Genomic DNA, 11,329 nt, shown 5'->3' with positions numbered 1-11,329 from the left:
TGGAGGTGAGAGAATATTTTTATTTGCTCATTGTTCCAGTGACACAGAGCCTGGAAATAAGTGGTACCAGCAGAAACCCCCATTCAGATTAGCCATATTAACCCCTGCCCCCTCCCTTGCTAGCTGGAAAACCCTGAAATGGAGGCATTGAGGGTAGCTGCTGACTTAGACAGCAGGGTGGCTCTCCCAGGACCCCATTTTGGTTTAAGCCCTTCAAATGCTGGAGGTGGCAGTTCCTGCTTCTGCCATCCCCGCATGCCTCCTTTAACAGCCTCCCCAGGTCAGCCTTGCCACGTGATCCGTTTTCTGCTTGGTGGGTTTTATAAACCCCAAGAGTTCTAGTTCAGAAACAGCTCTGATGAAACGGGCGCTGAGGATGGGGGCTAAGGAAATTCACCAAAAGAAGAGTTGGGATTAAAACAGTCTGAAAAGCGGCTGACTGAATAAAAGCTGCTGGACCCTATGTAGTCCTACACTAGAGCTGCTTCAGCTGGGGTAAGGCAGAATAATGCAAAAAACTTGTTTTAAAATAGTTTGCCTGTGGTCTGGCAGAATTGGGGGGGGGGGGGGGGAGAAATCAAAACCCCTGAATGGGGGCTTCCTTAAATTTCCCCACCTGCCTGTTTGCATTATCCTATTGGTATTCTCCCGGGGGGGGGGGGGGGGGGGGGGGAAGGGAAGCAAGAGTGAGGTGAGCCTGATTCTCTGACTGTAGCTGGACAAGAAAGAGTCTGAGAAACATCACTGGAATGGGACCGCCGCAATTTTGTATTCAGAATGGTTGGTATCCCACTAATCCTTGTTTCCCCTCTGCTAGTTAGAATCTGAGCTCAGAATTAGCCACTGCCCAAAGTTCAGCCCCTCCCCGGGTGTTCGGTTTAGGATTAGCTGGCCCCGGAGACTGAGATGGAGCTTTGCCCATAAATCCTTACTGCACATGAGCTTGGGGGAGGAAGACTTTTGATGTACTTGAGCGTTGCAAAATTGCATTTAAAAGGATACTGGATAATTTCATTCATTTCTTCAGAGGCTGGAGTGTTTGGATCATCAGCAGCTGTCACTACTGTTGCAAAAGCCTTTGAAAAGGACCAAATCACATAAATCAGAAATTTTCTAATACTGTCCCCCAAACTCCTTTCACTGTTCACGCAAGAGTGGGTCTCTTTCTGGAGCCACCCGGCTCAAAGAACTCTGCCCAGGCAAAGGAGGAAAAGGTTCTCAAAGGGGTTAGGGAGCAGAGAAAAGGAGACCCAAGGAACACTTCTTATTATGGCAACTCCCAATTTACAAGAGCCCCATGCAAAGGACTTGGGGAAAGACCAAGTTAAGACAGTCCCAGCTCTCAACTTTAAACAGTTTGGCCCTCCCTGTCAAGGGCTGCCAGGGTCTTTCCTCTCCAGGCCTCCTTTCCCCTAGACCATCCTCCCCAGACCACTTTTTCCACCCTGCTACCCATCTCCACATCCCAGCTTGGCTATTCACTAAAGCTGGTCATCTTGAGGCTACGACGGGCTGCCAGGGTCTTTCCTCTCCAGGCCTCCTTTCCCCTCGACCATCCTCCCCAGACCACTTTTTCCACCCTGCTGCCCATCTCCACATCCCTGCTTGGCTATTCACTAAAGCTGGTCATCTTGAGGCTACGACTGCCTGCCCCTCATTGCCCCCAAATGAAGGGCAATGGCCCCAAAGAAATGAGGCCTCAAGAGCAGGGTACCTCAGAAGGAACGTGGCCAGCGCAGTGCCCAGCTCAGTATGCTGTCGGGCCTCACCTCTGACCAGTCCACAAGGTTGATGAGCCTGCTGCACTCCAGGTGGAGTTTGTACGCTATGCAGATGTCGGGTGCCACATTGGGAATGGAGCCTCCAGCCCTGTCCAGAGCCGGATTCTGGGGAGAGAAGCAAGAGAACATTACGGTTTGAAGGCACTGGGGCGGTATGTCATTCCAACTGGGACCATCTCTTTAAAGGCAAGTAAGGTCTGTCTGCCTTAGGTGCCCGACTCCAAATACCCTAACCCAGGGCTAGAAGCAGAGACTGGTGACATTCCCGTCTCACTAGTTCTTTCTGATCACTAGTGGCACATTCGCTGGATCAAAAGTGAATCGGGAGCAAGCCCCTTCTTCAAGGACTTAGACTTCCCCAAGTGTAAATGCCTTTGGGTACTGACAAGTGACATGGAATTAGGAGCCCTTCTGTTTAACTGTTCCCGGGGAGGGAGAGTCGGCCAGAAGGAAAGCTTGCCAGGAAAACCGTGTGGCCTAAGAAGAATGACAGGCTATTTACAGAAATCGTGTTAGCCCAGACTCCAGATTGCAGGTCTTGGGGATTAGAGCAGCACTTAGAGTGCTGCCCCTGCGAGGGGAAGTCGTAGGGGCTCCACAGCCCAGTCTTTAGGATAAAGAATGATTTACACTTAAATTGGAGTGTAGGTGGTCCCGGGCACCAGTGAGGGCCTCTGAATCAAGGGAAATAGCTCAGTACATGACAGGAGAGGTGTGGGGGTGGGTATGTGTGATGGGGCTGGAGGGGAAGGTGAAGGGTTTGAAACATTCCCTTCCCTGCATGTTGCGGGTAGCAATGGCACTGGCTGCAAGAGGCCGCCGAGTCTCTGTCTTTGGGTGCGCTCACTGGAGTTCTGTCTTCCGGTCCTATGTTGGGATGAGTGTGTGTGTGTATGCATGAATGCATCCGGGCACTGTGAGGATTCAGCTTGTCCTTAGCAGCTGTCCTCAACAAACTGCCCCGGGGCTTATCTGCCAGCCTCCTCGGGACTCCCGTTTCCCAGGACAAAATGTGGGGAAGGTGAAATTCCCGTTGGACGTTTGGGTTAAATTCTCTGACTGGAACAGTAGGTAAGGTCTCAAGTTAATCCTGGCATTGTTGGTTTGTTAATTGTTTGTGGGAGGGAACTCGCCCGTGAAAAATTCTCCTCCCTCCCTCTGCATGTCCCTGGGAGAAAGAATGCTGGACTCCAGGGTTTGTCTGGCAATCCTCCGCTCGGGTTAAATCCTGGATTAGTACAAATTACCCCCAATTCCCAGATAACGTGGCCACCCGACTTTCCCAAACCCACCAGCTAGCCGCGACCCACCGATGTGACTGATCCTGTTGGGTTAGGGGGAATAGCTTCCAAACGTCTTCCCTCCATGGACAGGATGGGCTGGAGCCTTCCAATCAGTTTCCAGCCCTGCTTCAGTTTCTTACCTTCAGATAGTAGTGGGGGTCATTGAGAGCCGTGTGAAGTGCAATCCGGGGGGCAGCGTTCAAGTGCTCGCGCAGGGTGTGGGCGGCGCTGAAGTACATCACCTCGTGAAGGGGCTGCGTCTCGGGCGGCGGCAGATACTTTCTGAAATGGCCAAGGTCCAGCGGCAAGGGTCAGACACTCTGGGGCAGAGGCCGACTTTGGCATTATTGAGCCAGGGCTTGGGTGGTCAAAGCCTGGAGTGCTTGAGGTGCAGGCTCAAGCTGGGTTGCTCATTTCCTATGCTCCCAGGACCTGCCTTGGAGAAAACTCTCTCCCACTTTTAAAGTCACCCTCCCAGGAATACCCCCAGCGTTGTTTTCAGGGACCAGGGTCTGTGATGGTGTCGGGAGCAAATGAGAGAGCCCACAGTTTGTTTTCAAGTACGAAAATCACTGACGTATTCATGAATAAACCAGCATGGGCTTGGGACTCAGAAGAACCTGGGCTCTAATCCCGACTCTGCCATCTGTCTGCTGTGTGACCTTGGGCAAGTCACTTCATTTCTCTGGGCCTCAGTTCCCTCATTTGTAAAATGGGGATTGACTGTGAACCCCAGAGAATGAAGTGTATTTACCAACTGGCGTGGCTGAGGCAGACCTGGGGCATAAAGGGGCCCACCTGAACTATATGAGACCCATTTGATTTCTAGGCCTCTTTGCAATTTTTTAATGGTATTTAGTATACACTTACTATGTGCTAGGCACTGTACACACGTTGGGGTAGATACAATAATGATTATGGTATTTGTTAATCTCTTACTGTGTGCCAGGCAATGTACTAAGTGCTGGGGTAGATACAAGCTAATCAGATTGGGCACAGTCCATATCCTACATGGGGTTCACAGTCAATTACCATTTTACAGAGGAGGAAACTGAGGCCCAGACGAGTGAAGCGACTTGCCTAAGGTCACAAACAGCAGACAAATGGAGGAGCTGGGATTACAACCCAGATCCTAATGTCTCTCAGACCCATGCTCCTTCCATTAGGTCACGCTGCTTCTCAATTATTACTTCACGCTTTATAGGCCCCCACAGTGCAACTCTCTGCAAGAAGTGCCACAATCTGCAATTAGTCCCAGCAGTCTCTGTGACCTCCTGGTGATAACCACCTGTTACTTATGGCCTCGGGCGGGGTGACTGAACCCCAGCCCTCCCAAGGCTTCCAAGGATACTCAGGCTCCTCCCTTTCCCTTTCAAGCCTTTCCCATATTTTCCAGAATCCAGGATTTAACAGTGCTCCTTGGGACTGAAAGTAAAGTGCAGTTCTAAGCAGAACACTGGGAAAAGAGCCCCGGTCATCCCCACAGGCACTGTTCCCAGGGGTAAAGGCACTGTCTCCTGCTAGCCAAAAGGGTCACCGTGGTGGAACCATTTTCACCCCCAAATGGCCATTCCAGGACTTGACTTTTTCCAGAGCCTCTGACTCCTGAGCCTCTGCTCTATCTACTACATCAGCCTGCTACTAAAGAAGATATCCTGAATGGGCAAGAGTGGCCAAGCTCAACTAAGGCTTCTTCTCTCCAGCTTCGATCTCCAAGACATGGCAGTATTACGGAGGTGAGAGAGGTAAGGAAAAGGAGTGATGTACCATAGCCATAAAACCCTCTGGGCAATTAAAGGAACCGTAGTGCAACTTTCAAATACCCAGCTTGAAAGGTCAATTTTCCTCTGAAGAAAAACAAGGCTGAATTACTCTCCTTGCCCTTGTATCAAGCCAGGGCCTCCCCACACTAGAAAGCAGTGGCACTGGGGAGCCAGCTTGGCCCCACTGGGGAAGGTCTCTAGAAACTCTGATGTGGTGGCTGGAGTCAGGAAGGTCAGCTGGACTCAGAAAGTGGAGGGTTTTTTCCACCCTCCCCACCTGTCCTGGCCTGAAGGCACAGATTAGGTTTCCCTCAGACTCCCACCCTGAGGGCCAGCCCAGACAGGAACAAATCCTGCTTCACTTTCCACTAGCTGTATGACCGCGGCACACCCCCAGTTTATTTCCCAGAGTTTCCAGCATCCTGAAAGAATTCCAGCTGCCCAAGCCCAGGCGGAGGTATTTTAATAGCTTTGCTCCTGATTGCTCAGAATGTTGAAGCTGCTGTGAAGCCGGGTGTCCAGCCAAGGAACGCTACAGGGCAATATGCTGGCTGGCGGGCGGGGAGGCCTTACACAACTTTAGATTCGTGAGCTGTCTGAGAATGGAAAGGAATCTCGAGTTTGCTTTGCAGCCAGGATGGAAAATTTGTTTGCAAAGTTCATTTTCCTGAGGCTAAACAATCAGAGCTTGAAAAGAGGAGATGGAAGCAGGGTCCTGAGATGGACCGAAGGGGAAGAGGGTGTCAGTTCTACCGAGAGAATCCACCATCCCTACTTACTGAGTTCTCTTTCCCCTCCATAGTGCAGCAGTCTATCCCTCGAGTGATACGGTTCTCACTAGGCTTTATATCTTCACCCTTACTAGTTCAAGTTGGATTCCTCTCGGTTAGTGATTCTAGGATAACCAACAGTAGACCCCAGCAGAGCCCTTGAGGTGGTATTTTGTTTTTGTGGTATTTCATTCATTCATTCATTTTATCATATTTATTGAGCACTTACTGTGTACAAAGCACTGGACTAAGTGCTGGGACACATAGAGGATAACCAGAGGGGACGGAGTCACTGTCCTACATGGGGCTCACGGTCTTGCACTTGGGTATGTACCCCACATTCAGCCCCACAGTACTTAAATACATAGCCATAATTTATTTATTTAAATATGTCTCCCCCTCTAGACTGTAAGCTCTACGACTGTTATCTCCCAAGTGCTTAGTACAGTGCTCTGCACACAGTATGTGCTCAATAAATACAACTGATTAAGACATCAACTAAAAACAGGCACTGAATCCAGATAGAGAACCTGAGACAGAGAGAGGTTAAGCTTTTCACTTTCCCAGAGGATGAACCATTTATCAGAAATAACTCTTTGTGTCTTTACCCTTCACTCCAACTAGGCTTGTAGTTTTCCAAGACCTCAGCCCTCTTCAGCACCTCACAAACCATCGGCTCTCAATCACCATTAAGCAAGGTGAGCAGTGATAAGAATAACAAAGCCTTTACTGTTTCCCAGCGTCTAGCCCTGTTTGCATTCTGCTGGCGCTCTTTTCCTCTACCCGAAAAGGTCAAGGTAGACTTCCATGGCTGCCACTCAAGCCCTTAAGGGATTTTTATCTAGCCATTGTTCTTTTTCTGTTTTTTTTTTTGAAACACACTGATGAGAATGAAAGAGCTGATGATAAGGAGGGCTAAGTTTCTAAATCACTTTTCATGCAGACAGATATGGGAGGGGTCTAGGTGGACCTGACTTGCCCTCTCAGTTGTTCCACCTTGCTGAGGTGCAGTTGATCTGCCACCTTAGAGCAGCCTGCTCAAGCAGCTTTGTGGGGGTTCTGGATATAACCCTCAACAGGCCCACTGGGTTTGGGGCCTGGTTCCCAAATTCTGGTTTGTCTAATTGCTGAACTGATCTCTGGAAATTGAGGTCCATTTTCAGTCAGAAAACCGACGACGCCCAGACCATAGCAAACTTCTGCCACTCTGCCCTATTTCTACATTTCCACTAAGGCCAGAGAGGAGTTTGGCCTCTGGCTCTGTTAATGATTACCATTCAAGCTGGTTGACTGATGGCTAAAACAGCCCTGGGGAGGGGGGGGTCGGCAATGATGGATATGCACCTATAGATTTCTAAGAAATGCAGTTCCCAGAGGGATTAGATCATAGAGGAACAGTGTGCCCTAGTGGAAAGAGCATGGGTCTAATCCCAGCTCTGTCACTTACATACCGTATGACATATAATTTCTCTGTGCCTCAGTTTCCTCATCCGTAAAATGGGGATTAAATATTTGTCTCCCTGTACTTAGACTGCGAGCCCCATGTAGCGCAGGGACTATGTCCAACATGATTACTTTCTACCTACCCCTGTGCTTAGAACAGTGCTTGACACATAGTAAGCACTTAAATACCACAATTATTATTATTATTATAGGAAGGATGAGAAGCAGACAGGGTGAACACAAACTTGTTGTTCCCCCAGTCCCAAAACAACAGGACAAGGGGTTACCTCTGATGCCCGAAAGAGGTAGGTTCCCAAAGAAGCACTTTCCTACTTATTAACCCGGTGGCTTCTGTTACCCAGGAAGTTGGGAAAGCTGAAAGTGCAGAAGGTTAGGGTAAACTATGGATGAGAGAGAAAAGTTAAGGATGTTAGGGGTCTCAAATAGGGTTTGAGACCAAAAGTCCATAATGGGTTGTTAGGAATGATGAATGATCCTTCTCTAACGACAGGCAACCATTGCCCTGTCCTCCTTGTGCCCTTTGGAGTCACTGTCACGGTAAAAACAAGTCATGTATCACAAGATGGCTGACCAGTGGCCATCTTAATGAGAACATACAGACTCCACCTTGAGCTACCTTTCCCTAAACAATTCTTGACACATAGTAAGCACTTAACAAAACCATGATTATTATTACTATTATTATTATAAAGAGTTTCATCTCCCTGAAATCTGAGCAGAAAATGGATGGAAAGCCTGAGAAGTCAGTGATTTCTGAGTTGATCCTGGACAGCATGGCCACCCTTCAATAAGGGCTCGACTGTCGAGCCAAGCAAGGAGCTGGTTGGAGCCAAGTAATAAACTGAGATAAAACCAGCTTCTATAGTGACAGAGCTGAGATGGGACTGAGATCAGTCACTCGGTGAGTTATGTAGCAGAAGATGGACAGTGCACAGCAGCTATGCGATAAACTGCACAAAGTGTCCCTGGAGGGACACACAATTACACTGCCACACTTAAGGCAAATTCCCTGGATCAGCTGTGCTAAGGCCCAAAGTAACTGTCATCTGGCAAAATATCCATGATTTCATTCCTAAATCCATCAGGCTTACCTCACCAGAGTGTCTAGGAAACTCACAACTTTTTCCCGGAGAACTTCAAATTTGGTTTGCTTCCTATTTGAACGTCTCAGCTCCTTCATTTCCAACAATGACTAGAGGAGAAAGGAAAAAAAAAACATTTTCTAGAGGGTGGGAAAAGCCTTTTTTTGAGGCAGGGAGAGGAGAGGAGGTTGATGGGAGGCACCCCCTTGTGTTGACCCCTCTCCTCTCAAACGGTGCATTTTCGGTTCCCCATGCTGGAGGACAGCTTGCCAGCCCTGAGGTTCAGAAAGGCACCCAGTACTCCAACATTACCCCACTGGTACAATTTTACCAAAATGGCTTGCTGGTCCCCCAAATGAGATTCTACTGTACATGTTCTGGAACACTGCTCGGGGGTGCAGCAGATGCCCCTCAGGATGAGAGTTAATACATTGTATGGGCTCAAGGCCATCAATCTCCAGGTCAGTCAGCTGAAGTTTGTTTGGAGGCTGTTCAAAAAACAAAATGCTCTGCCTGCCCTTTCTGAGTACCAGCTGGATACTGCTGTCACATCTAGGCACCTCCCCGTCTCCTTCCCTTCCCTGCTCCTCTCCCACTTCCTCTCTCTCCTAGGCTGGGACCGTACAGCAACACCCGACAAACAACCTAAGCCCTCTTCAAGCCTGCATTTTCCGCCTGGGCTGGCTAGGAGATTCCAGAGCCTGCCTACTTGCAGGATGGAAGGCGTGGCAGCAGGACAAGCAGGATGTTGGCTTTTTAGGTGAGCTTCAGAGTGTGCACTGTTCCGGGCCATGACTTCGAGACAAACACCCAACCTGGCCAGGCAGAACGAACCCTGTGCGGGTACCAATCAGAGAGGGTAAGGCAACCAGAGCAGTGTGGGGAGAGGACCTCTGGCCTGACCTTCTGAAGATGATACAGGTCTGTTTTCTGGAGTCCTTTCTGTTGTGATGCAGGGCCGACCTCTTCCTCATTGGCTTCGGCTTCTAGAAAAACAAACAAACCCGAATGGCTGACACTTAAGGGAAATCCAGAGTCAAGAAAAGCAAACAGTTTCCTGCTAAAACCAAGGCAAACCAAAGGTCAGATGCTACTCTTGTATGTGGCCAGGAGCCAAGGTTCCATCAAATAGCTGATTTGCACCGGCAATCTGAAGGTCAATAAACAATTCTTGCATAATTTATGTTGGAAAGACTTCTCCAAAAATGTCAGGTTCTGAAATTTAAAGAACCCTTGAAAAACTCAAATGTTGATTTTAGCCTTTTGGAATGGAGTGGGGGGTCAGGGGAACTTCTCAAATTTAATTTCTTAAATTCTGTTACCTCTGTTTATTAAGGAAACTGAACAACCACGATACATCTCTTAGTTTTTTTTTAGCATTCACACACTGTAAAGGATGAATAAACTTGCTCTGGATTTGCTACCGCCTCAATGAGTCTGGATAGGCAAGCAGCAGCAGTAATGGAATTTTTTGAGGGTCTACTGGCTGCGATGTGCTGTCTACTAAGCACGAGACAGGTTCCAAACAGACAAAAGAATATTGACAATTAGCAGGACGCCTGTCAGAGATCATTCCAGAGGGTGAGCAGGATAACTCGGTTATCCACAAAAGAGGATGAACGGTAGGAAGGGATTGGGTGGCTCAGTGGAAAGAGCACAGGCTTGGGAGTCCGATGTCATGGGTTCGAATGCTGGCTCTGCCACTTGTCAGCTGTGTGACTGTGGGCAAGTCACTTAACTTCTCTGTGCCTCAGTTACCCCATCTGTAAAATGGGGATTAAGACTGTGAGCCTCACATGGGACAACCAGATTACCCTGTATCTACCCCAGCTCTTAGAACAGTGCTCTGCACATAGTAAGCGCTTAACAAATACCAACATTATTATTGGGTTTCCACCTCTTATCTTTAGGGTACAAGGACCCCAGTGATCTGTCTGGTGGGATTCATTAATGAAATGAGGAAGAGGCTGGGGTGTCCGGAATGATTTTAAAGAATCAATTTCTTGTTAGCCTTGGAGTTTTATTGACTATTTCCTGTGACTGGGGTTATACAGGGCTTAAAAAAATATTCCAATTACTCTTCCTCTTCAATAAAACCAAAGGCTCATTTCCTCCACTCCTTTCCAACTCAAAAAAACCTTGCCCACTGAGGATGGGGGGTGGTTAGGGTTGGCTGAAATATATCCTGTTTTAACTTTGGACTGTAATTTTGAATTGAGATTGGAGCCTGAATCCTTAAAGGGTGTTTGAGACTTGTAAGCTCATTATGGACAGGGAACGTGTCTGCTAATTTCTATTATATTGTACCCTCCCAAGGCTCTGCTCAATAAATATGATTGATTGATGAATTGAGGAGCAGAGAAGACCATGAAGGCCAGTATCCCTGCTCTTCAAAATAGTGTTTTCGTTCCAGGGGACTCTAGATTTGCTGCCCTCTGAGGGTGGAACTGGGAGGGGCGCAGTCGCCAGGCGATATATCATGATGGGGGAATAAAATAAAGTTGACAAAGGCTGAAAAGCAGGCGTACTCCCATCAGAGCAAGTAGTTCATGCTTGATTTCAGTGTTGCACCAAGCTGTGGGAGAGATTTGCGTGGAGGTTTTGTTTTTTTTGGCCTTCAGGGATAGGCCACAGACTACGTCAAGATGACAAAAGTCACATCTGGGAGATGGGCCTGGTCCTTGCTCTCTCTGCAGAAAGGGAGATGAGGGCAGGAGGTGGTGGTTCCCCTCACTCTCCACTGGAATTGCCTCAGATTTGGAATCTCTGTCTCCTTCACTCTCACTCCAGTTCAGTCTCCCCTGCTCCATTCCTTCAGCAAAAGGTCTCTGTCTCTCTCTCTCTCTCTATACTATACTCCTTAGTCCTTCTGTTCTTACAATTCAGCAAACTCTGCCCCTCGGGGAAATAGGAAGTCCTCCCTGGAAAGGGTTGGATAGCCAAATCATGGAAACAAAATTAAACCATCTCTAAACCAATCCCAGCTCCTACCTATCTGGCTCCTCCAAGTCCCAGATTGAATTAACACCTTCCCCAAATATTCTGATTGTGCTGACATCTCCTGTGTGTTAATTCAATGCAATTAGCTCACAATGCTAACGAACAGTTAGTTCCTTTAGGTTCTATGGCAGGGGAGACAAGTTGATTTTCTAGGAGACTTGTCCAGGCAAGCCCATTTCCGGCTTC

The 11,329-nt window shown here is 48.3% G+C and overlaps 1 protein-coding gene across 4 annotated transcripts in view; it reads right to left on the bottom strand.

Annotated features, from left to right (window-relative positions):
- ORC3 (origin recognition complex subunit 3) overlaps window positions 1-11,329 on the bottom strand; it is a 61,406-nt gene continuing 50,077 nt past the window's right edge. For all 4 annotated transcript variants that reach the window (XM_029047214.1, XM_007670745.2, XM_029047215.1 and 1 more), the window contains 6 exons: window positions 9,047-9,129; window positions 8,153-8,253; window positions 3,205-3,346; window positions 1,770-1,886; window positions 1,003-1,076; window positions 1-370 (listed from right to left, as the gene is read on the bottom strand). In XM_029047214.1, coding sequence (XP_028903047.1) covers window positions 265-370; window positions 1,003-1,076; window positions 1,770-1,886; window positions 3,205-3,346; window positions 8,153-8,253; window positions 9,047-9,129 — 623 coding nt within the window. In that variant the 3' untranslated portion in view covers window positions 1-264. The remainder of the gene's footprint in view (window positions 371-1,002; window positions 1,077-1,769; window positions 1,887-3,204; window positions 3,347-8,152; window positions 8,254-9,046; window positions 9,130-11,329) is intronic.

This window comes from Ornithorhynchus anatinus, chromosome 19 (genome assembly GCF_004115215.2).
Source record: "Ornithorhynchus anatinus isolate Pmale09 chromosome 19, mOrnAna1.pri.v4, whole genome shotgun sequence".
NCBI classification, from domain to species: domain Eukaryota; kingdom Metazoa; phylum Chordata; class Mammalia; order Monotremata; family Ornithorhynchidae; genus Ornithorhynchus; species Ornithorhynchus anatinus.
Note: the sequence above shows the minus strand (reverse complement) of the source record. Positions and strands in the feature narration are given on the sequence as shown.